At 35.0% G+C, this 27807-nt stretch overlaps 1 protein-coding gene across 1 annotated transcript in view; it reads right to left on the bottom strand.

Annotated features, from left to right (window-relative positions):
• NBEA (neurobeachin) overlaps window positions 1–27807 on the bottom strand; it is a 453025-nt gene that overhangs the window by 156970 nt on the left and 268248 nt on the right. The window contains exons 39-40 of the mRNA XM_050977434.1: window positions 23586–23710; window positions 4144–4287 (exon numbers count right to left, since the gene is read on the bottom strand). Coding sequence (XP_050833391.1) covers window positions 4144–4287; window positions 23586–23710 — 269 coding nt within the window. The remainder of the gene's footprint in view (window positions 1–4143; window positions 4288–23585; window positions 23711–27807) is intronic.

Below are 27807 nucleotides of genomic sequence, written 5' to 3'. Positions count from 1 at the left end.
GCATCTGTATCAAAATTCCTGGCCCATTTGTACTAGGGGGGAGGCTTCTTCCACCTCAAGGCAGATGTCCAACAAGAAGGGAAGATTCTGTACTGAAGGTTATGATACAGTAAGACTAAAACTCATTAAAGGCCATTAGTGGCTTTCCTTGTGTTTATTTGGATGAGTTGCTCAATCTGCTCATATAATGGAGCAAATACCATGTATTTATTCTTGCAAGAGTGTTGTGAGGCTGTAATTCACCATGGCTGATGAGGAAGTCAGCTTCTGAGTTGATTGAGCCCACGCAAGTAACCAGATGCCTGCCAAAGCCCTTTGTCTTCCTAAAATAACTCCAAGCATCATATCCTCCTATTTTTATTTCCTTTCTTTCCTTCTAGAAAATACTCTTTTAGAGAGTAGCAAAAGATTCCATCAAGGATCCCTTTCTTGGCTGGGGTATGTTTGCTGCTGTCAACAGCTCTATGACAAAATAGATAAAATGTGCTCCAGTTAAGAACACGAATCTTTCAAAAATGTCAGGGCTAAACTCTGCTCTCAAATGCACACAAACAAGTCTCAGCAAATGAAATGCACCTTCAGAACAAAGAGAAGAGAACATCTTCCTAAAATACAGAATTCATAAAACCTGAGTAGATAAAAATTTATTTTTTTTAATGACCTATTTTAATGCAAGATCAGTGCTCTAAAATAAACAACCCAGCAACCCAACCCAAACAACAAACTTTGTTAAAAGAAAACTGCATATCTACTAGATCTACTACCTTATGTCCCTGTAAAAATGCAAGCTTTTAATGTTAGAACACACCCACATATTTTTAATTTTGAAACAATCACCTACTAAGCAGGAGACAAACTGTTAGCAAATTTAAATTCTTAGGATCTTAAGGGAAAACGTAAGTATTTAAGAGCCCTAGTGCAGCATTAGGAAATATAAATGGAAAAGAAAAGAGTTAGTAATATCAAGTCACTACAGTGGATTTGATTGTATTACCCAGAGATTCACAATGTATTAGGAAACTGTTAAAATTGACTGGGCTATCTCAATCATTAGTTCTAACAGAGATGTGACTTGCCTCTTGAAGTGAACAGTCTGGGAAGAAAAGGAGGTAAAACTGAAACAGAAACATGTAAAATATTTTAATGCATAAATGCTAAAACAAGAACAACGGCTTTCACTAACTCATACTGTAAGACAGTTTCAATACTGCTTTTGTTAAAAATTGTGATGCAAACTTATAAGTCATAATCCTAAGACCATAATAACATGGAATCAGATTTTCATATTTTATTAAAATGTTACTTAATATAATGAAATCTGACCAACTGCAATTGCAACATATGGAATACTAAAATTATATAATAAAAATATTCAGACTAAAATTTTTTAAAAATTCTCCATACCATATGCAATTTATCAAAGCAAACTTTACCTTGATTTGTGCCACATGGTTGATGAAAAACTATAAAGAGTCTCTGGAACAAAAGGTACGTACAGATAACTTTGTATGAACAATCTCAATCTGTTTCAAACTTCCCCTTTTTTCAGCTTTAAGTTAACAAATCAAAATATTGTATTATTTATATACTCTTAGTTAAAAATTTTCTAAAACCCAAGGCCTCATCTGTTTAATATGTGCCTTAGTTTCACGGAATAAACAATGCTAAATTGTTTTAGTTAAATGTGGACAATCTTAAATCAATTGAAACCTGGTTTATAAAGATTTTGTTTAATTCCTATCTCTTACCGAGACAATCCAAATCATTGTAAATCAGGTTTGAATTGATTTAAGCTTTAAACTTAAATTGGAGGCATATCTGAATATAGAAATTCCTATGTGTCATTTCACTGTGAGCAGTAACTAGATATAAATGATGCTGTGCTATGCCATAACCAGATAGATCTCAAAGATTTCCAGATCATGTGTACTAAATGTACATAACTCTTTAGAATTAGACAAGAACAGACAGTGTGGCTTTATTGGGACCCGCTCTTCAGAGCCGTCAGAGATTGTTCAGACCTTCTTAGGCCAAACCCACACCTTCTTTGCCTGCTGCTTTTCTTGATTTCAGTTATTTGACTCAAGTTTCAGAGCCACACTCTATATACTGAAAATTGGGAAAAACAGTTTCATTGTATGGAAAATTCTGCAAAATCAGCAGCTAAAGAGAGGGCATCATGGGATTCATGGGTTTTTTTACCAATGTAAACTTTACAGAAGGCATGTATGATAATGTGTGCGATATTAACTCTCAACATCAGCTCCAAAGATGAGTGAGAGTTGAGTAGCAAAGGCTGCAGTTAATCTAATGGTAAAACTGAGATAGTGGAGTGTGGGTTCTTTTTGAGAAGCTCACAGGTTTGGTATCATATGGCACCATTATCATATCACCTCACCACACTTGGAAGCATTTTGCCTGCTCTGCTGGCATAGATAGGGAACACAAGGGCATCCTGTCAATATTTCAAAAGTTGGTCTGTTTTTTTTTTTCACTTTCTATTATTTCTGCTTTTGCAATGCTGACAATATCTCCCAGTTTTATGAGCAGTAAAAGCAAAGGACTAGAATAACTGTGCCATGTCCTGAGGGAGCAGGGGTTGCCATCCAGCAGCAATCTTGAGTAAAAGGATAAATTGCACATTAATTCTTAAAGATGCATTGAAATACTAGGTTTTTGCAGAGGGATGTAGCTGTAGGAATAGTATTGCATCAGTGTGTTTGAACAAAATGTCATTGTTGTGGCATAGAGAAAACTTCAGTTCTGACTGAGATTTTCCAGACTGGGTAAGAATTTTTCATGTCCACTTTGCAGTTTTTTTATCAAGATTTCAATTCAAATGCATATTTCAGCCTCTAAACAGCCTTTTAAACTACTATAAGCATATTTAGTTGGAAACACTGCTCTTAGATATAAGAACTTAGCCAAAGCAGTACTGAATTTTCCTTCTAAAAGACAAAGGGACATTGATCAAATTATTCCACTTATGGTCCTGCTTGATGCACTATTTTATTGACTTTAGACAACAGTGTCTTAGCAGCAGTTAGCTGCAGATTGAGAAAGCAAGCAGAGTGACATATTAACTGCGATAATCATATATTGATGCTTGTTCCCAAATAAAAGTATCTATTTCTCCCTCCCTGCTCTGCTCTAATCTAAAGTACGAGACTAACTTCCACGTAGGTGGTTGTTGGGGTTTTTTTGCCTTTTCATTTTTTTGGTGGGGTTTTGTTTGTTTTGCTTTGGTTTTTTTTAAATTTTTTTTTAATCATCTACTTATGATCTGATCTTTGCTGCAGATTTTTACTATGGTATCAGAAGAAAGCGCAGGAGCAATTTTTATCCCATCTGAGAGGAGAGTGCATTTCAATTTTCAATTTTTCCCAGACTACTTCCCAGGGAAGGTAGTATCACCTTTAAGACAGAGCTGTAACAGAACCTGCTCGAAGACAGATGAACAGATTTAACTGCATTCCTTCACCCAGGAAAGGACCAGAAGGGCTCTCTCCTGCATATTTACAGAGAGTTCATTCCCAGCTCACATGCTAACTCCCAAAGTTCATAGCTTGGTTACAGCTTCATTCTCTCAAAGTCCTTGCTTAAAAAAGGCAACTTTTCTCTCGCTGTGACAGATGGGTTGAGATACTGCAGATCCCCCTTAACTCCATCACTGAGAGAACTGGGTGCCAGCAGGAGGGCAGGTGTCTCTGCACAAGCTGTGTGGCACTTGGGATCAGGCACAGGCACACTCTGACTCACAAAACCCTGACTTGTGGAATGAGTCCATTTACGCTTTAACACACAAAAAAATTAAAAAAAAGAAAAAAAGTAAAAAAGAGAGGCTTCACATTGATATTTACAAACTTTTCAACAAGTGACCCTCACTAATAAAAGCACTTGAGGTATTGCTGTTTCTCACATCTCTGCTCAAAGACTGTGCAAGGGGCAAATGCTTTTTACTCACTGCTCGTACCTCAAGGAACTAGAGAGGAAGCAATAAAATCTGAAATGCAAAGAATCTGTTCATATTGCAATTGTATACTTTGCTGTGAATATTAAGACATTAACCACAAAAGTTAAGAGCTAACAAGCTTAAAAGGGCCTTTTGACTCTTATCTTAGTTCTAATGAAAAATATAATTACCTGCAAGGTTATCAATCTCTTTTTCTTGGAGCAGGCTAACAGCATCATCATCTCCTTCCAGCATAAGCTCTGTTTCTGCATTCTGATTTACCACAGCTTGACTTCGGAAAGTTTTCTTTGACTTCACTACATCCTCTTCAGTGCCTAAAAAAAAGTCACAAATGTTGTGAATTTACCTGAATAATATTTTAAATATAAAACAATGACAGTCAAGTAGTAAAAACATTACAGTATAGCTCATCTTTGTCAGAAAGAAAAGAAGGAACATTTTCTAAAACTTTACCAAGGTTTACAAAATATGCAGGTCTATTCTGTTTCTGTCCTGTCCCGAATAAAATACAAACTCTTCCACAAAGACTCTCCTGGTTTTAATAATTGCTATTTACTTTGTGTTCAATGTTGTTCCATTAGTTTTCCACCTGCAACAAATTCAGCAGGAATTTCTTTTTGGTTCCTGGTGCCCTGACTTTGACTGACCTGAGAGCACAAGCCACCCACTCTAAATAAAGAAGCTGCTTTCAGGAATCAAAATCTCTCAGGTTTTTTGTCTTTTCAGATAGGAGGGACAGGGTGGTGAAGTAGGAGTTGGTTTATTTCTGATACACAATAATAGCAAAGTAGGCTAGGCAGAGATTCAGAAAAGACTGGAAGAAAAGACAAGCATGGTGAGGGAACTTTGGTGCACATCTGTGTGTGTGTTTTTAAGCAACACAATAAAAATGGCAGTACATGGATATGTGCCAATTACCTAAAGGTTTTCATGGATAATATTAATTTTTCTTGAGTACAGTTGGCTTTTTCTATTCAGCCTGATGGTTCCTTATGGCAGGAGATTTAACTTATTGAATTTTGGGAATCTCTTACTGGAACTTGCCCGATTTTATTCTTATGATGCAAAAAATAAATCCTAGTGTGGTCAAATGACAGAATCATAATTAGGTTTTATATCATAAATACCTTTCATGTTACTGTTGTGACCTCCTCATAGTATTTCTTAGCTTGGAAGAGGTCATAAGTTTTATTTTCAGTACTATGGACTCACAGTAGCCTCAAACAAGAAAGATTTCTATTTTTTTTCTTAAACAGAAAAGCCTGCATCTTCACCTTGGACCCTACAACACCTGGACATCTCCACTGCTGTCAATCAAGAAATAAACCCTCTAAACTATCTCTCTCTTTTGTAGGATAATTTGGAAATTTGCTTCCTATTAAGCTACAGAATGAGTGTGAAAATAGGCAAAACTATGCACATGTGGATTTTGTTTGTCTTCCACAATGCCTGATTTTAAACAGGATGAAAACCATCATGGCAGATGTAAAATGCTGCGGTAAAATCCACTAAGACTCATGGGCCCCTATTAATACAGGGCAACTAAGAGGAATGTAGTGAGCAGACAGGTTAGTGAAGAGAGATACACAGAATGGAACTGGTGTATCAGGCAGTTTTGTTATTGCAAGCAGTTGGGAAGACGCTATGATTTTACCTCCTACTCTTATAATTAATTAGAGTTTTTTAATTAGTTTGTGCACAGGAGAGTCACACCACATAAATAAAAATGCTGGAGGCATATCTTTGAGGGAGTGTTTGCTCTGTTTGAGGATCACTGCTAACATGCCACTTCATCACAGGCTGAGATAACTCATGTTTTACGTGGCCTAACATGAAGTTTTTGGATACTATTGCTATCAACTCAACTGCTGTTTCTGAAACTAAATTCTGAAACTCTAAAAAGGTGAAGAGAAACAAGTAAGCAAAACCTCATTTATTTCATCAAGCTCAAAATTAGGGACTTGTTTGCTGTTGTGTCCATAGGACCATTCTGATAGCAATTAAAATGGTGCTGCTGTATTTTAAATATGCCGTATTTGCTTAAGATACTGTGATCATTACCTCCCTTGTATAGGTTTTTACTTAATTCAACTAACTATAATTATTTGCCTAATTTAAAACTTGTTCAATTAAATAGTTGTTGGAAAAGTTTTCAATATAAGTACAAGTTTTGGATTTTTTTTTGGTTTGGTTGCTTTGGTTGGTTTGGTTGGTTTATTTTTTCTTCCTTATTCACAAAAAGAAGTAAAAATGGTAGGAGTTAGGAAAAAAAAACCGCAAGAAAGTAATGGGCTGTAACAGATTTTCAGTTGCATCCCATCAGAATTGTTCTGCACATTAAATCAGTAGGTCAGGATCTTGGTATACTTCTGTTTACAGTGAGGGAGTTGAGCATCATTTGACACAAATAAAATCTCCTGTTGTGACACCAGAGGAGACTGGGCCTGAGATGAACTAACATGGTGGAGGAAGAAATCACCAAAACACCGTTCTCTTCCTTTTTGGTTGGTCTAATCAGTTTTATGTAAGTTTCTGAGCTTTATAAAATGAGGTAATCTTCAAAATAACTATTAGAAAAGGACTAAGCTGGATTAAGAGTCAATAATTTCTGCAGTAACTGACTTATGACAATTCTGTAAAATTATTTATGCATGAAAATATAATTTTTTGAATTACCAGGAAAAAAATCCCAAGCTCCAAATCATAACTAACATTTAAACTACATCCAAAGAACTTGAAATTTAGGGTATTTTAAATCCCTCATGATGAGTGTACCAGGTTACAGAAATATTGCCAGACCCAGGTGTAAGAAACATGGTACCTCTACCATGACATAATTGCAGAGTAGAAGGCATTAAATTAGTTTGGCAAATTTGGAGCTTAGCAACAAGACAAATATATATATATATATATATATAAAATCCATTCTGCTTTATAATATTAAAAATACATTAGTATCTATGAAATATAATAGATTGTCCTTCTTTGTCCTGATGGAAAAAACCCCTTCTGGTTTGGCTGCTGTTAAAATTTATCACTCTGTTGAGTGCACCTTAGTTTTGCTGTACTGTACCAAACATCTATCTAAATGAAAGTGTACAGGACCTGGAGCTGCCCTTCAATCACTATATCCTTTATGAATTAGAGTTCCATTTATCAAAATTACAGCAAGAAGAGTAAGGTCTCACAGGGCTGTCTCATTACAAGGCTTGTAAACACTGTCCTTACAAAGAAATGGTTTAACACCTAACAAATCAAAAACTGATTGGGAATAGAATTTATTTGAGATCATCTATCTTCGGAAGACGTGCTGTACTGAGTGCACTTCGTGGCCTTTCTAGCCATTCATCAAGAAATTAACAAGCTAATACCACAGACCACCAGATCTCCTTGGATCCTGAAATGTGAAATATGTTCAAAACAGATCTGTCACAGATGTTCTATTTTTAAATTTCAAGACAACTTCAAAAAGGTTTTAAAACCTAGAGAAACTCTCTGAATAAGAGAAAGAAGAAAAACAACTTGTCTCTTTAAAACCAGACAACAAACTGAATAAAAAATTATATGACATAAAATGATGTCTATTATTGTTAACAGTGATATAAAAAGAAGAAATGAATAAATAAATATTTGATATTTCAGTGTTTTGGGAAAAAAATCAAAATACAATTTTTTTTCAAAGCTTCAGAAAAATTACTATGAAATTAAATCCATGGCCAGACATTTAATTTCAAAATTTTTAGCACACAAGAAGCCTGTGTTTTAAAGAAACAAAATGAAATTGTAGTAAGTCTTATTAGAATATGTTTCAAATCCATTAAAACAAGAAAACAAAAAACAAAACTAGATGTCATTTCAAATAAGCAATGTTGCAACACTGGAGGGCACAGAACTAGAATTGGCAGATGCTATCAGCTCTTGTCCTTAGTAAGTTCCTTCTTAAGGGATATTTTAAGGGATAGACTTAAGGGATAGACTGGGATTTGGAAAGGAGCCTTGAAGCAAGCAGTTAAGTATTTCTTAAAACTACATTTTGCAAAGATTTTGAAGGCAATAAATCACTCAGATTGCACTGAAGTCCAGCTGAATTTGGTGACTTACTTTCTTGAAACTTAAAGGCTCTGTCTTAAACATATTTCAAAAGAATGTATGCCCAAGACTAGATAAGCTGTTAAAAAATCCTTCTTTCCTTACACTTGATAATTTTTGTAAATGTGCATGTTACAAACTGTCTTTCTGCAGTATTTTCAGGATAACTGAAAACAGCTCACCTTTAAAAGAAATTAAAGAAATCAACCAAAAATTCTCTACAAAACCTCAATATACATGGAAAGATGTGTATTTTATATGTCTGAAAGATTTTATGAGCTGCACAGTAAACTTGTTCAGTATTGCCAAGAATGTAATAATCTCTCTTTTAGTAGCATCACTTTTCCTTAAACAGAAACTATTAAGCAGTCAAAAAGAACCAAACAAACCAAAACCAAAACCACAACCAAAACAACAACAGCAAAAAAACCCAAACAACCCAAAAAAAAGCACCAAAAAACTCCCCCCAAAAAAAGAACCACAAAAACCGTTACCAGAACCCCTCAAAACCTAATAATTTTCCTAATAAGAACAGGAAAATCTAAAGGTAATTTTCAGCTAGAGCCACAAGAAGTATTTAATACAGGCAATACTTCATGAAACAGGGGTGGGGTGGGTCTGTGTTTTTATTGTGTTGTTTGAATTTTTGAGTCTCTATTTTCATCTAAATCAATGAATTCCATACTGGGTTCTGTAGGTCCCAACAGGTTCTAGGGATGCAATCTACATTTCAAAAGACAAATTGCAATCTACAATTACAAAAGACTCTGTAAGGGTCCAGATCAACAAAACTTGTCCCTAAATAAAATTTTAAAATTAGCAGTATGAACATAGTATATTATTGATTTATTTTATGTTTATGTACTTATTTCATAAAAAATTAAACAAAATTACTCAGATTTAGTTGAACACAGTGAGGGTGTTTCTAGCTCTCTCTTCTGTTCATTTACTGTACATCCAAATATAGTGTTTTATATTTTTTTCTTTCTGCATTTAGTAAAAAATGAGGTTTAAAAATGTGGTTATTTCTAAGAAAAGTTTGCTTGGTAATACTGTGACCAACAAAAGGAGACTACTGCTTCTTATAAAGTTGTTTCCATAGTTTACTTCAACGAATTACCGATAAGGCAATTTATGTAGTGAGTGCTCTTTGATCTTTGAAGAGAGATGGCAGAATGGAAAGTTAACCTCATTTTAATGTTACCTAAATATACTGACAGGAAATTCTAATGTTTCCAAACATCTGGAAATCTGCTTCATGGGATGGTGTTCTTCTTTTCTATAAGAAACCTTTTTCATATACTGTCTTTTAGAGTTTTATGTGGCTTCTAAAGGAGCATTTGACATAAGTAAAGTCTGTTGTCTTTACAGTAAAATGCTGCATTTAATTAAAAACTCTCTTTTATAGTGGCTAAAGTAGAGTCTCTGCAAAGCTTAGCTCTCCTCAGAAAGTTTTGAGGGTAAACTTGCTTTTTTACTCCTTACAGATCTTACAGCAGGTACTGCTCTGTAGAACACTGATTTTCTTTGCTGAATTTTTGTCACATAAGGTAGTTTCAACTGATTTGTTAAATAAAGGAATTCAGATTTAGTTCCTCACAAGAGGCTACCTGAAAGTTCATTATGTGAACCATGAAATTGTATCACAGTTGAAATATAATTTATCAACAGAGTTTGGAAAAACAAAGCATTTTTTGAGAGATATCTTTTTCTTTATTGCACAAACTAACTTCTACAGGAAGAACCAAGCTTATTTATGGACAAAATTAAAATGTACCACTATTATCTACATTTTTTGTTCATTCAACACTCATAATAGTTGAAAATACTTAGGAAAAAAAAAAGATTTGCTAGATAATCTATCTTCCTGCTTTATGTATTCTAACATACATAAAGCTTTCATTGCTAATCTTCAGTAACTTGATTAGGCACCGGTACCCTCGCAGCGGTCACAGTTATGGAGAGCAGCTGCCTGGGAGTCTGTAAACTGACCTCTACAAAACCCAGCAAGATTAAATCATTGACGTGGTGACCACTCTATCTCAGCCTGGTATCTTTCTGCAGGACTTCGGAGCCAGCCTTCCTCGGGCTGCGCTTGCTCCATGGGAAACCTGCCCCGTCTATCCCTAGCTCGGCTCAAGGGACCCAACTTTTGGCTTTGCCTCGCAGCCCAGTGCTGGCACATCACAGCCAACCCCAACAAGCTGTCCCCACCTGTGCCTGCTGGGGTTGTTATTTAAATTGCAATGTGTTTCTGGAATGGGCAGCTTTGACTGGCATATAATTTAGTTTCCCCAGAGAATCAGAGAAGTGATTGTTGATAAAGGAGGGCTGGTTTAAATAGATTTAATAAAAACCAGAGAAAGCTAAATCACATTTTCATTATTAGGGATCTTTGAAGAAATGAGGAATAAAAACTATGAAAATTCATAGAAATTAAAATTTGCATGTATTTGTATCGGAAATTACTTCCACCAAAAGTAAAACCAAATCACATTTTTGTTTTCTCTAATGGAAAAATACCTGAAAATTTAATCATAGACATTCCATCCATTTTTCTCTAATTTTTATACCTAATATCTGACCAAATGGTAAACAAATACCTAACTGCTTTATATGTTTTTCTTTTTGTATGCTCAGATGCTTTGCACTGTAAAATGAGACTGTTCCAATGAGGAGATTGAGAATAGAGGCAAGGCCAAAACAAACATGTTTCTCAGATGAGGCTGAGGGCTTTTTAGAAAATAAATACTTGTAGTCAAAGTGTTTTATATTAATAAAAAGGGTTCCTCATAAAAATAAAGGTTAAAGTACCACATTATGCTTTTTTTTTTTTTTTTTTTTTTGGTTCCCAGACACAAAAACTGAGATTTAGAGAGGGCATGAAATTTATTTTATTTTTAGCAGTTGTCAAGATTGTCTTTATATGTCTTTGAGATTTCAGGATTTCTGAGCATATGAGAGGGATCCTGTACTGATTCAGCCCTGACCATAAACAGACAGCGGATGACAGAGTCAGATATTCCCAGTCCAGCAAATGTTCCAATGCATTTCAGGCTCCTGAAAAGCAGTCCCCATTCTGACTGGAACCAGAGGGAGTCCTTCAAATGGGAACTAACAACACTCAAATGTTTATATTTGGATGAAGATGTAGTTTGCCACTGTAACTTGTACACAGAGGAATGGACTCATATTTCATGACTGACAACGTTTACAAATCCCCAATAGTTTGAAGAGCAGCCTTTTGGCATATATTTTAGTTTGATAAATTGCAGAAAGAAACCAAATTCTTCTGTGAATATTTTCAACAGGCAAAGATAAACAAGAAAAATAATTAAGAGCAATAAAATTTTTCTAGGTGTGTTTCTAGCCATTTAAAAAAAGTACAGTAATAGCTGAGAGGAAAATATCTGCATCACACCAACAGTTATTTCTCAGTGGAAAGGACATCAAGGACACTTGCAAGTAAGAGAATTGGATCAATATTAAGGCGATTTTCATTTCATGCTTCCCCAACTCCAGTAAGCTGACAATATACTCTGATTATGTGAACTGCCTCTGAGTAACATAGAAAAGGTTATTAGAGCAAGAGGTGGAAATGGAATGCACTTTTTATATTGACAGGTCTGCTAATAGAGTGTACTGATTTTCAAAGCCATGCAATGTGTTTTCACAATTTGGTTTTGACAGCAAAAAGGAATTTCATTTATTCTTGATTCAAGATATTCACATATAAGCAAAGATTCCTTAAGACAGGCCACTGAAGAGGGAAACCAAACTATTCAAAGAGGAGAATTTAATTAATAAGGCAAGAAAGAAAAGGTGATTGAATTTCAATATGTATGACATGATAATGAAACAATGGAATAAATTTGCTAAACATGGCATTCTATGCTTTTGACATAGCATCTGATAAAACCTTTTTAAGATGACATAAAAGTGAAAAACATGCCTATGCCACGTCCTAATGTTGAGGCCTGGATTATGTCTGGAAAGTTTTAGATTAGTTCCTAAGCAACATTCCCTAGGAAATAACCATGTTCTGACTATCTGCTTGCAGACCTTAAAGCCAGGATCAATGCTGTCAGACTTCTAAACTGGCACACTCCATACTGAGGAACTGCACCCACATATGCTGGCCTTAATTTTGCTTCCTCTTCACAAAACCAAAAAAATAAAAAAAATCATTGGAAAGGCTAACAATGATAAAACCTTGGAAAGAAATGAAAAGCTCTTTGAAAATACAAACACTTGATAATGCAGTGACATGGAAGAAATGGCATGGCATTTCATGAAATTATTCCATAAAAAGAAAGTGGCAACCCTCTCTATGACAAGGGTTTGGAACTACATTATCCTTAAGATCCCTTTTTACTCAAGCCACTCTATTATTCTATGAAATGTGATCTTACCTCCCAGACAGGGTATTCTACCCCAACATTTCTAATCCTTACTTAATATTTAAAAATTAGAGTCTCCAAACTGTGTGACTGGTCCAAACCTGAATATTTTTAAAAGAAAATGTATACTACACATCTGCAAGTTTTTAGTTCTCCCTTTCTGTGGCCATGAGTGATTATGCCTTTGCTAGAAGGCAATTTTGCCCCTCATCACTTAAGCTTTTGCTCTCAGATCCTAAAAAGATTGGCTCTTTGGAAACAGACACTGTACAGAGACATAATAAGACAGAAAAAAAAATCTAATATAGGTAATGAATGTGTGTAGCTACCATAATTCCAGCAGGTACACAACGATTACAATTTCCATCAAAACTACTTATTTACAGAAGAAAGTTTCAACAGCTCATGATCAGTGCTTTGAGAGACCCATTTGCCAACATATCTGAAATTACATTATCTTTCTGGAATGGTAATCTTTTCAAGTGAAACTCTTCAGAGGCATACAGAAAAAATATCTTATACAGTTGTTACACAGATAAAATCTAAATATGAAAAAATGTCACATATACATAATGTTTCTTTAAAGGATTGTCAATGTTATATATAAATAATAAATTTGTCAATATAAAAATGTCATTAGAACATCTAGATTTACTTTCTAGATACCCACTGGTTCAGTGTGCTGCACTGTGGCTATAATGTGTTCAAATGTAATTTTTTCCTCACATAGACCACCACATCTGCAGAACTGGTTTGCATATTTTCCCTCAGCATCTAAAGTAACTGGTGGGAAGAATTGCTACTATTTCAGCATAGATCACTGCCTATAGCAACACCAGACAAAGGGCAGCACCCACAGGATATGCACATTTGTGAGGCTTCATTGTGGCTCTAACACTGGGATATTTGTGTTTAAATCTTAGAGCTGCTAAGGGACTACACTCTAGTAGCAGCAGACAGCCCTTATGTTTGGGCCAGGCTGCTGTAAATACATAAACTCCTCCAAACTGGAAATAATCTAGCAATAGCTGTAATATATCAAAGTTATCTATCCAGATAGCAATTATTTATCAAATTAAAATCAAAGCTTTGCAATTTTCTTGATTTGGAACAGAATTTTACTCTATACTTTTTTTTTAAATTATTACTTTTTAATTTATTTTTTTAAGCAAAAATAGCTGCAGTTATAGAACATCTCTGTTTCATGCAGACCAGGACATGAAGAATGAAAGAGTAGTGGTACACAAGACATGAGATTCTGAGGCTCTATCATTAAAACAACTCAATGAGATAACTGAAATGGGTAAATGGTAATCACTGTCCCAGGTAGAAGGCCTGAGTGTGTATTAAGAAGAGCTAATCCACAAAAATCTAAGAAGCAGTCAGCAGTAAAGAAAATAGGAGAGCAGTATTTTATTTCACTTTCCATTAAGCTGCCACGTGGGGTCTGTGACATCTTCCATTCTGCTTCACAAATATTAAAAGAGAGCACAAATCTTGCATGCAACTGCAGGGATATTTGCAAAATTTCTATGCTTATATTAAATTTGCAAGCACTAGCAACATTATCTTCAATTTAGACGAGACCTGAGATGATATTTAGACAATGTGATCAGCTTTTTAAGGGCAAAGGGTTGAATGACTTGTGCTATTTGGCAAAAAAGACTTTTTGAGTTTTATGCATAGTTCTTTCAGCAGTGAAAGTGGATCTATTGTAGATGATGTTCAGGGTATTATGCAAACACACCAGGAGAGGTACTCTTTATACATACTGTAAAGATAAGAAAAACATCATGTCATTATGTAATGCACATGATGTGAAAAAGAAATTTAAACAACTGGAAACATGCAAAATATGCTGGTTTTCCTTATCATGCTGGTTAATATTGTGTTTGAGAACTTCTTCCATAAAATGTATTTTGTTTTCTTTCACAAGGTGCATCCTCATATCCCTGCCTGTAACTTGCACCACACTGAAACTCATAAGAAAATCCAGTTTGTCTCATTACACTGGTACTTTTTGTGTGTATTTCTAAATCAACACCATAAAATAATGAAACACACAAAATAAGTGGTATTGAAGAATTCACTCCATTTGTAAGGATATGGAATGGCCATTGCATACATACCTAAATCTTCATTTCTTGTGTACAAATCTTACTCTATACATAAAATGTCTACAAGACATTTTATTGCACTACTTTTTACATTGCAATACTTAACTTTTATTACATAAAATCTATTTCTATTATATGTGATATAATAGAAATAGATTTTATGTAGTAACTGTTAAGTAGTGCAGTGTAAAAAGATGACTAAAAAATACTCGGGCAGCTTAAAATACAGACTGTCTCTGAAAATTAATTTCAAAATCTATACATACCAGTTTCCTTTTCTTTGGGAAAGACAAGGAATCACCTATACTGAAGAGATTCCTAGACTCTTCTTCTGTTGATTTAACCCTTGGAAGTAGCACAGAGGCTCACAAAATCCTGAGCCCAGTGCCTAAAGGCCTCTCATGTCTCTCACTGACCATCAGAAAGAGTGGGACAGAAAAGTCTTTTTAGATCTACAGTGTGATCTCCTAAATATCCTTCTGCAAAGGTTGCAGCACTGCTGAAATAATGCCCCTCCATTCCAGCCATGTGCTTGACATGCTCTCCTTGCCAGGTCTTCAGAAAACACTAATGCCATATATTCCCACTTACATACAGCTTGGAGAATGGGATCCTGCAGTGAAGACATTAAGTATAGGAAGAGTGGAGAAAACTTAGGAAAGGAATATTTTGTGGTTTTATTTATTACCAAAGGAGATTTTTTTAAGTGCTGTTACTCTTTAATACAGAGTTTTAAAGCACAGAAAATAGGAAACTAGAAAAACACATGTTAAAACCTGAGTCCCAAGATGTACATTCACCCAGCTTTGAAGGACTCTGAAGGACAATTGTTAGACTTTCACTGACAGAATGTTCTTCTGAAATGCTTCTATGAGATTCACTAAATATTCATGGGTCAAGAATTTCTATTTCTTTGTCAAATAGATATGGAAATGAATAACTAGGACAAATGCAATGTTCACATGAGTTTGAAAACATTTCTCATCATAGCAATTTACTGAGTTTGGTAAATAATTTACTTTCATTTTGCAGAACAGGCAGATATTGTGTATTCTTTGTACATGAAAATTTAACTGTGGAAGGGAGAAAAATGCAGCTAGAATTCCAAGAATGACAATGGCTCCAATTTTTAGATCTTAGGAATGGTTTTGCAAGCCAATTTCATGGCTTCAAGAACATTCTGGGGTCAGATACTTTCAGATGAAGAAAGAGGTAGTTATGTTAACTGCTGGTAAAAAGCCAGCAAGTTCTGCAGTAAAATCTATTAGCTCAGACCAATAACAGCAGCTAAAACCCAGGTCATGCTGGATAACATAAAAATCTCAGAGGAAAGGCATTTGGAACCAGAGAGGTTTAGAGGGAAAAGTTTTCACATCCTATCTAGCTCTGTGAAAAACTTGAATTAGAGTCAAAAGAGAGATTCTGGCATTCAAGAGTTAAGGAAATAATGACAAAAAAAAATGACTGTTTAATGAATCTGTGCTTACAACTTATAGTAAAGCTGCCATAAAAATTCCTATGAATATGCTAGAAATAACATACAACAGGCAGAAGATATTGAGAGACTGCAAGTACTGATAGGATGCAATTGCAACTCATTTCTATGACCTAGTCAGGGAGCAGAAGCTCAGACACTGAGTGCCCAGTAAAATTCAACTCAGCAGTGTTCAGTACTTCACCTAAGCAACTTCTATTACCATTTACATCTTGAAGGTGCCTTTCATTACATTACAGTGGGTTTTAAGAAAAAGAATCACCATAATGTTAGATACATTTATGGTATCTATTTAATAAGAACATATTTATCATTGGGAGGAGTGGGGTGGGAAATGTTATAAAGAAGACCAAGTTAAATCTAGTATTTTATAATATTTTAGATTTAATTATTCTCACTACTAAGATTTTGTTTTGCAGATCCTTCAATTAGTACCCAAGGTAAGCTTTTTCCTAGAATTTCTTTAGACTAAACTGTATCTTGCAATTACCATATAAATATTAAGAGAACAAAACTATCATGTAATATTTTCCCTAAAATCCTGTGAGGATGAAATGTTTGGGAGTTTATTTGGTGAAGCAGTGGATGGCACTGTTGGGCTACAATTATAAGGCTAGAGATGAAAATTTTAAATTGCTGTGCATAAAAAAAAGATTTTTGTGACTCCTTTATGCACAGGATTCAGACATAAACTCATTCAGAGTACACTGAGATTTCACAATCAATGTGGAAGTTAGTTCATGTACTGAAAGGAAGTTTGTAACAGGAGAAGTATTATTTTAGGTGCTTCAACTGAAGCAGAAATGTTTACATGCTTGTTTCACATGGCAGCATGATCCCATTTAGGACTCACTTGGCACATGGAAGAATTGTTACAGGTTAATTTAATGACTGTACACATATTCTTAAAATGCTCACCACTGAATGCCAAGTATGTGCTGTTTTACAGCCCACAAAGTCAATCCTATTTCTTAAAACTGCTCACAATTAATGGTCACCTTGTCTTTAGTTACAGACTAAAATTGTGTGAATGAATGGGGTGAGGGAACAAGGTTTCTTTTTAGAAAAGGGCTTTTGCTCTTCAGTTGCTCTAATGTATTCTTACTTAAAGCATTACTTAAATAAATTTAAGTTTGGGGAATTATCTTAGCTAAGGGTCACCCTCTATTTCCCCAGAACTACATATTTTATGAAATTGTAGTAGTGTACGTGGCTAATTTTTAGGTAGTGCATTAACTGAGGGAGGAAAAAAGACAATCAAAATATTGTCTTGGCTTATGCAGTTACAATAAACTCAATTTCAGCAATAATAACTATTATACAGAACACAAGCAAATTGATATTAGAAGCATTTTATACCTGTTCACATCTTCACTAAAGATGAGGCCGAGTTTGCACATGACAAGAAACTGGGAAGAGTGACTGGTATGCCAGGGGGCCTCAGCAGGCTGGTGAAATGGGATAACAGGAGCCTCACGAAGTTCAACAAGAAGTGCTGACTCCTGCATCAGGGGAGGAACAAGCCCAGGCTGCAGTACCTGCTGGGAGTCACACAGCTGGAAAGAAGCCCTGAAAAATGGAGCTGGGGTTGCTGAGGGACGCCAGCTTGAACATGAGCAGTCAATGTGTCCCTGCAGCAATAGCAAATGTTATCCTGCGCTGCAATAGGCAAAAATATTGCCAGTAGGTTGGGGAATGTAATCCTCCTCCTCTGCTTAGCCTTGGTGAGGTCACACCTGGATTTCTGCATCCAGTTCTGGTCTCCCCAGTACAAGAGAGATGGAGATCTTCTTTTACTACTAAATTCATCCAGATATTCTGTAGATATTCTTTGTTTCTCTTGAGGAGGGAAGACTCAAGGGGGCCACACAGTTGTGTATAAATACTTCTTGGTTTTAAGTATTTCAAAGGATGGAAACCACACAGCTTCTCTGGACAACCTGTCCATTGTTTGACCACCATGACAGTAAAAAATAGCTTGTTCCTGTTGCCTTTTATCCTGTTACAGGCAACCAACAGATGTCTAGTTCAGTTTAGAAGTAAAAGAAAATGTGAGAAAACAAAAAAAAAGGATCTATAAAGCTCAAAAAAGCTGTTCATACAGATAAAGTATAAGAAAACAATATTTCATAGACAAAGCCAGAGGCATAATTCGACCTTCAATCTCTTACATGCTACATATGTAATGTTTTCACTGCTATACACCTAGGCAAATAACTGGGTTTTTTCCATCTAGTTGACCTGCTAGCAAAACTCTGATAAGTGATGATTCACTATCAGTTGACTTCAACTTGCTTTCATTTTTGAACCAGTTACTGAAAAAAATACAGATTTCCTTATGGCTGGTTCTGAAACCAGTGCTGTTGAAACTGTTCTGGAAACACACTAGGCATTTTGAATATGCACAGAAACGTGATAAGGTAAAGAATAATGAAGTCTGAGAACTTTATGAAGTTGAGAAAAAGTAATATAACTCTTTTAAATACATCTGATTTATGCAGCAACTTTGACAGAGAGTCTTGAATTTATTGTAAAAAAGGGGTAGGATTTTCACCAGTGAAAGACACCTTTATGTTTTTAGCAATGTCATTAGTATCAGCAATCTAATATATCAAAGTGTAGGACCTGAAATGCAGAATGGAAATGAAGACTCGTTTTTAGGTGCACATTCAGACTTCCTAGAATAGGGCACTTGATTTTACAGCAAAGCTTCTGAACAGTGATGATGAAATTGAGCATCTCTGGTTCATGGGATATTCTGATTTCTTCATATGTCATATTACTTGGAAATGTCAGGTAAATTTCTAAGACACTAGCTTAGCTTTCTAGAAGAGCATTTTGTGCATAGCTTCTTGCCAGTTTCCCTGGACACTCTTCCCTCTACCTTGCTCTAACACTGCCAGCAGAAGGCAGGGAGCCCAGCAACTCATGAGATGGAACTCAGGAGCTGTGGAAATCAACTGCTTTGGACTTCTCCAAAGAAGCACCTTGGGGTTGCTCTAGAGCTGTGGTTTCTGAAATTTCATCTTGGGGTATTTCATTGAGGACCCTGAAAAAATTGAACCTTTCTTTAGGGTCCCTGGGACAGCCAGATGTTCCATTCTGAAGACAGTCCCTTGTTTGAATTCCTGTGGACCTCAGACCCTCAGTTTCATAGCAGGAACACACACAGCCTTGCTTCTAAGGTAGCTCTTGCTTGTTAAATAATCTGGTCCTTCCTGCCATTCTTTGAAGGTCCATCAAAATTCATCTGGTGTCACAAAAACAGATTTCAGATTTCAACATTCCAGACTGCCAAACCTGATGGTTTTAAGTTGTGTTTGTGCAATAAGAAATGTATTTCTAGTGATGAGTAAACATAGTATTTAGTGAAACTTGGAGCACTAATGACAAGACCCAGAAGGAGCCAGAGTCTGCTTTGGCTAGAACTGCCCTTGGAATAAGGTTGCTAATTAGATATCCAAACACACACAAGTTCAAAAGCCATATGTGGCATTATTGCACATATATCTATGGCTTTATTTCAGAACCTGAACATATTACATTATGAAGGCATTTTAAATTTTTTATTTTCTTTTTCATTCTAAGCATTTAGGATCTGTCCTGCTAATCAGCTTAACAGGGTAAATACTCTAGAACACATACCCTAAATATATTTGAACAGCTTACACATGTATGTTTAGAATGTGGGCACTGAGCACATTCTCATTTACTTCAGTGTAGATTAGATAATGTAACCTTTCTTGTGCTCCCTCTATGGGTAAATTGTTTGTGGACCTTTAAAGGCTGATGGACCAAATCTTGATAAAGGAACTGTTTTAGGTTGACCTTTGTAGACCAGTATTCTATCTCACTGGCAGGGTGGTACAGTAGTTTCTCCTCTATGCTAATCTCCAATGACTGTAAATTGTTAAGTTGATTAAGTAGAGGAGACAGTTCTTTCACCACAGGTACAGAATCTCTGTGAATTGGGTCATATCTGCATATTTCACATATCCATCATAGTAAAATTTGGGGAAGAAAAGTAGGGTGTATAATAATTTATAAAATATTTTCTTTTTTTTCTTTATTTTCAGTTACAATTTACTTATTTACATTGAAATTCCATCTAAACTTAGAATAAGAATTGTTTAAGTTATTGACATTATAAAATTAAAACTCTACTAAAAGTCCAGGTAATTCAAATTCCATTTTAGCTTGCAATTTTATATTGCAGGAAGTAGAAACTCTTCAGCAACTCAAAAGAGCGAAATGAATCTATATTTTGATTCAAGTAAGAATTTAACTAAAACAAAAGAGTACTGCAAATACAATGTTGAACTAATTATGCTTGCCTTTTACATCTGAGTATGAAAGTAAATTTAACAGATTACAAACTAATCTAACACCTAATATTAAAGTCTTAGAAATGATGGAGACAAATCCAAAAGGAAAAATTCTCTAGTCAATCTCCTGTAAATGCTGCTATGACTGAGATGCAAAGAGTCTCAAGGGACAGCTAAGTATATAGCCATAGGAATCTGCTGTAATTTTTCACATAGTTTTATATAGGCATAGAAATATGATATAATTTCTCATTACAATGTTTTTTACTTGTCAGGTACTTTGAACATATATTCATATGTAGACATTTGCCCACACACATACATATATATATTATATATATATATATATATATATATATATATATATATATATATACATAATATATTTTATGAAAAATGGAAATGCAAACATGCATACAGGAGCTGACTAACAGACTGTAGTTAAGTAGAAACTTCATTGTGACAGAAATTTTTTTGAGAAAACATTGTTTCCCAATAGTACACCATTGAATGTTTCCTACAGGAAGAAGTCACTATCATCTAAAATTAACACTTCTCTTTTTAGGCCTTCTAGGTAGAATTGACCATTTGTTTTACTTCTCTAAAACAAACATATAGATCATAGACATATTTTTTGTTTCCAAGACTCCTTCCTGAATTACTGCAAATATAATATAATTACAGTATCTATACATCCAACATCAAATATGATTTAATACTAGAGTAGCAGTAAAGCACTTTTTTATCTGTCAAGGTCATATCTTGATGGCTGCACAAGCTCAGATAAATCAGGTGTTAAGCAGGCACATCTCCAAGGAATCTGATAATTCTCTCATCTGCAATCCTCAGCATATCTTATTATTTACTGCCAAAGAAATGACTGATTAATTTTGTCATCTTTGCTCTGTGATTTTTGCTCAGCTGAAGCTGGCTGCCTTCTTCTGCAATGCCTGATCAGACCTATTTAAGTTGATGCCTTTGATGGCAGACACTGAGGAGCTTGCTGACTTAGGCTTTGACTAAACATTCCCCCACTGCAATATTTATGCACAGAATCCTAAATGATAACGGACAGTCATTGTAGATAACAAAAACTTTTCAGATGTTCCCACTATTTTTCTGATGCTCAAGACAGCTTTACTTGCACTAGAGGTATCAGTCAAGATGAAAAATTGAAACAAAAGCCCAACAAATTTTCCTTTGATGAATACTTTATTCCTCACAAGCGAAGTATCTGAGGTCAGGAAATAAAATCTGTTATTGGAAAACTATGTGGTCTAAGTTTTTTAAAAAATGCTTTAAATTCTTTCTGTAGTGCGACGTCATACTCAATTTTGGAAGCTAGGGGAATTTTACTCTCAAACTCTTCCAAACAAAATTATCAAAACAAAGCCAATAAAAAAACAAGTACAATGAAAGTTAAGCCCTATGGAAAAAAAATCTGCCTCTAGCTCTTTATTAATCACATTCCAGCACCAGAGGCTAGAAGTACATCAAACTGCACCAAATCCTTTTCACATGACAACCTCATAAATTATTCAACTCATTAGTAACACCAAGAGGCATAAAAATAACATCAGTGTTAAGGATGTTTTCTTACAGAGGAGGGTCAGCTAAAAGTTTCAGTATTAAAATCAAAGGCTTAAGCCTCTGAAAAGTAAATACATCTAGATAGAATCCATGAATACTTTAATGCATGTTGGTTTAAAATTCCATGTTAATTTTAATACATAAATGAAAAGCTTGAATTATTTTTTTAAGTTCTGAAAACTTCAGTCCATTGTTAATTTTTATGCAACCACTAAGTTTGATGTGCACCATCTGTGCACAAACATGAGTTTTAATTTTCCTGCATGAGGAATGCACTAACAGGTGTTATAGAAATATAAAGTCTGTGGTTTTAGTGACTATTTGCCTTTCAAAAGCAACACAGCAATTAGCACAATTTTGTACCCAACTCTCATAAAATCTCTATCCTGATGTTTTGGAAGAACATGGAGGAAATAACCCTTTGCCGAATATGAAATACCATATACAAATGGGGGAAATGTCTTCTTTAATCGAGCTTAAGGAAAGTTTATGACTTGAAGTCCTGGACATGATATTCCTCACCTTTAAGTAACGATTAAGTTACAACTCCTAGTATAACTGCACACACAGATGTTAATTCATATGTCTAACCTGTTTGGATCCCAGCTATTTGCCTCATACAACCGCAAAGTTGGTAAAAAGTGTAGGTCATATACAGAGTTAGCTTTATATCTGTCATATTCAGAACTTTGGCAACCTTAACCTTTGGCTAAACATCAGATTAAAGGTTCAACTTGCTTTTGAATGATTACTTCAATTTTTTACTCCTAAATGCTAAAGAATCATTGTATTTTCTTTTTAGCGCTAAAACAACAACAAAAACCAAACAACAACCAGAAAACCATCACAATACTCTTTAAAAAACTCTGTCTTTGATATGCTAGAGAGGTATCCCAGCTTAAACCCAATAAAAAAATTTGCTTTAGCTTTTTGGTGTGTTCAGGTTCAGTCTGCTGTACAGAGGTCACAAACACGAAACTTTTACATGTTATAGAGGAATTTGCAAATGCGTCCTCATTCCTTTTTTTATACTCCAGCTACATCTCCATGAAAATCAAACATTATCTAATTCTTCAGTTTCTAAAACTGAAGCTTCTATGCATTCAGTTCACTACTGAATCACAAGTTACCCCTAAAAATTATTATTGTTAGCAAGTTCTAATGCATTTCACAATTTGCAGAAAAAATACTTCTGGCTGAAATTTGCATGCCAGAATAAAATTTCTGATATTTTTAAATTCCTCATTCAGAAAATGTCTCCAATGGAACTATTATGATGCATTAGTTTGATGACCTATTTCATTCAGTCACTCCAGAGAGACATGTTCAGTTGCTTTTACCAGTCTCAAAATTAGTGTCTGGGAATGCTAGAGGAGTATAATGTGAATCCCTTGGGGATCAGTGAATTTAACAGCTCACAAGCTCAAGCCTTCTGGTTCATTAAAGTGTAAGAATTGAAAGAATTCCTTTTCTAAGAATATGTTGTCCTAGGAATTCTCAGCACTGTCCTTGAGAAACAAGGGACACGATTCTGAAGCATTCATGGACATCAAGAAAGCATCACAAACTACATTTTTAAGCTGAGGTAATACTGACCATATTCCACAGCAGCTTTTAGGAGAGCATCAGCATGAGTAGACCCAAAAGCATTGCGAACAAATCTCCTCCGTCGGCGCAAATCATCTTCCCAGTAATCCAAGCGCCAGAAGTCATGCAGTTGGCTGGAACATAAAGAACACACACATCAGCACCTACCTCAGCTTGAACTGTATTTACATACATTATAGTCTAATTGCACTGCTGCTTTCCCATTTCTGGAATACAATCTTGTAAAAACATGTATTACTAAAACTTACAATATTCTAGCGTTTCTTTACATGCCTTTATGTATTATAAACCTCAGCACCGCCTGTCTCAAAGTGTTCTGCCTGCTGCTAAAAACATTAATCACACTGAGCCCATTAACAAATGCAGCATCAAATTACAAGTATTAATGGCACAGCTTGCTTTCTTTTACAGTGTTTTTAACAAGGCTTGTAAATCATAGAATGGACCTCAGTGCAAATAGTTTGCAATTTAATGACTATGGTCCCTTAGCAGACCGAACTTAAAAGTATAAAATATTGCCCACTTGAATTTTGTGGAACTATGATTAAACTAATGTGCTGAAATATTCATTGAAATAATTCCCCACTGCCCCTAGCAACCTGAGAAAATTGCAATTTTATTCATTATTAATAACACTGAATTAGAGCAGCAAAAAAGTTCCACCATGTGGTAATTGTCTTGGTAAATTATTATTCCAGCACTAACAGAGTACTAGGATGATTTTATAGCTCCCAGCTAATACAAGCCATTAACAACCATGGCCATCTTAGTGTAACATTGCCTTTTTACATTCAAAAGAATATTAAACTCCTGGAGAATGATATAAGCCATTGTTAATCTATATTAAAGCCAAAAAGTACACATATATAATCATCTGGTATTCAGCTTTGTTTCTAAAGAGCTGACGAGCTCCACTTTCAGACAACTTCTAGACCATATCAACAGAAAACTCCCACATCTCTTTTATAAGCTATTAGGCCAAAGCTGCATTCTAAGCCAACATTTTAAAAGCTTTTTGGATCACTAGGAAGAATGCAAAATGTTTGTGGATGCATCCTTATTATCAAACTCATAATTGAACACACTATAGGTTTAAAATTATTCTGCAGGCCATGACCTTGCAGACCCTAACTAGGGAACCTATAGTTGACTGCTCTAAACCAGTCATTTTCAATCTATCTGTAATGTCCTGGACATGTGTGACCAAAAGACAAAGAGAAAAAAGAAAAAAAAAAAAAAAAAAGAGAGAAAAAAGTTTACAACTCATGAGTATGGTACACGTCTTCGCTGGATTTTTCTAGTTATTTCTTTAGCCACTGTTTTGTATGTTGTCTTCATTTTGACAGCTATGTGCTGGTAGCCATTACCAGAGGAAAAGTAGAAATATACTAATGTAGGACAGACATTTTCACTCTTTACAGTCCACTTAAGCACTTTTTTTCATGCTTTCATTAGTTATTGTCCAACTTTACTAACTGCTGTCATGAGACCTGGATCAGGTCCAGAGGGCAGGGCACCATGGGGAGTGGATCTAGCATCCTACCTTCTAGCCACTAACAAATTTTCAGCAGCAACACACCATAATTTTTTGTCAATGCTGCTGTTCATTGCATTCTGAATGGCATTTTCACCACATGCTTCTGAAGTCTGCATGAAGGTCCTACTTCAATGGCTGCCTTGCAGAACAGGCATTTTACTTATTTACAAGCAGCGAGGAGGCAACTTCAGTGGGTTTCTTTGAAAGGCAAAAAACCTTCCCTTTCTAATTCCATTTCAGAGTAAGTCATGAGAGGACAGAAGTAAAAACATTAATGAAAACCTTTTAAAAAAAAATCTCTGAAATTATGTGTATTGTCAGCAATAAGAAAACCACTAATGTTGATAGAATGATCTTTGTAATAACAAAATACTTCATAAAATCAAGAAATATTCACAGACTAAAAAACTAAATTTTAATTTGTTCTGGTTTTAATCTGATAATTCATTACTTTGATTAATTAGTCTGAAGATTACTGAACCTTTTCAATTTAACATAAAACAGATTTTACAGCCACTATTTTAATGAAGTGTTAAGTAAGAAAGTAATGAAATTTTCAGAGGATTAAGTCTATTTTGCAGATCCAAAAAACCATTACGAGTTCACCAGGGATTGAAGTTTGAAATACGTAATAGTGGTGCAAAATTTAAATTTTTGAGAAAAAAGAGCAGAAGCATCATTTCTATTCACAAACTATATGACTTTTAAAAACAGAACTGAAGTTTCTTGTTATGGTTTTCTACAGATGCCTATTCTACAATGTTGTTACATGCTTCCAGGTACTGGAAGTTGGTATCTCAACCCTAAAGAAAAGGTTTCTGAATCCTAACTAGTTGATTGAAGATTGATTTTTGACTCAGAGCAACATCATCAACAAAAAACAAAATACTTTTTCTACCCTGTTGTTTGAAAGAAAGCAGACACTTCAAAAGATGATATGCCTATACTTACAGAAAGTCTTGAATGATTGAGCTTCATCACCTGAATAACAGGTGATGAAAAAATTTTGTGATTTCCCTTAAATGTTGTATTATTACATCTCTAGGGTAGATTAAAAATACTACCAAGTAGAATACTGTGGCATCAGTTCCAGCCTAAAATTTAGAATTTAAACTGCTTTAAGTCAAGCATTATGGACTGAATCAGTGTTAAATTGCCTAGCTCACAGATTACAGTACTTTAGAAATACTTATTTTCTATTCTGTGGATATCACTCAGGCTTTAACATTTTTGAGGAATTTAGGTAACTGTTAGGTAGTTCTAAATTATGGCTGTAAATGAAGTAGAAACTAATGATGTACCAGGCACAAGTCAGTCCTAGAAGAGAGCATGTCTGCAAATCGCCCTAAACTCTTTCTGCTACAAGGCATTTTTTAAAGTGACTTGACTAAATCAAGTAATTTTAGTAATTTATTTTTTGTGACAAGGAAAATATTTCAATAGGCTTTACTTTTCCTTATAATGCATATTAATAATAATCCTTATTTCCACAGCCAACTAGATTACATGTAATTTCTCATTCCTCCATATCTTATACCAGTCAAGTGACATTTTGAATCAGTTTGTTTGAATAAAGAAGTGCATATTAAGCACAATGTAATGAATATTTTTAAGAACTAAAAGTTTGTAGCATCATATATGAGCTATTTATAAAGAGTTTTAAGAGAAATACATATCTATATCCTTCCAACTGAACAGCTATTTTAAATGCATCCTAAAACACAGGACCCAAAGAAATCCACATGATGAGTTTAACTGTCAGAGATAATTTCCTTACAAACTACAGTATAATCCAATATAATCCAATATAAACCTTTCTCATCAAGTTAAGAAATGGCATGAAACTAGTAATACTACAAAAAAAATTAAAAAAAAAAATTGGAATAGTATACTATTGTAACTTAATCCCAAATTTCTGATGTGCAGTACTTCATATAGTTAATAGAGACAAAGAAAATACATGTTTTAATGGAACAAGCCCTATTGTACTATATACTGAAGGATATAAAATTTTGTTTCGCTGCCACTGTCATCACTGGTACCCACTTGACAGCTTGATGTGTATGTTCTCCTACTTCAAATACACTTTTCTTGGCCAGCATGGGATGGAAAGGCAAACTGGTGTTATTATGCCCTGGGTAGCCAAGATGGACTTTGATAAGCTGGAGCAAACAGCTTTGAAGTCTCTCAAGTGCAGATTGCTCTAAAACTCAGATCTGCCCAGAATTCTTCATTATATTCTTTACTGCCATACCACACCCATCTTCCATGTATACAGGACAAAGATTATTGAGACAGACTAAAGTGTTTCAGATAGCTCAATTATCCTCTCAGAGGAGAAACTGTGGCATGCTTTGCCAGAAAAACAATTAAGAGGAATGTCAAGTCAGCCTGCACAGCAAAGTCCTCCCTGCCTTTTCACATCTCCAAAGCTTGAACATTTAAAAGACAACTCTTGTAAAGATTTTCTGTTAATTCTTATGGCCATAGCTGCAATGAAGAGCATGGGAAGGGTTTTTCCTTGGACTTATGAATACTAGCTGTCCTAAACTGTAAGTCTGTGTCCATCCTGTGTGCATTCAGCATCTGTGACAACAGCTGCATGGCTGTGAAACCCAGTCCCTGTTTGGGAACAAGGTGCAGTTTGCTACATGTCACCTACAGCTACAGCAA

This window comes from Serinus canaria, chromosome 1 (genome assembly GCF_022539315.1).
Source record: "Serinus canaria isolate serCan28SL12 chromosome 1, serCan2020, whole genome shotgun sequence".
Lineage (NCBI taxonomy): Eukaryota > Metazoa > Chordata > Aves > Passeriformes > Fringillidae > Serinus > Serinus canaria.
The sequence above is the reverse complement of the archived record's forward strand: the minus strand, read 5'-3'. Positions and strand labels throughout refer to the sequence as shown.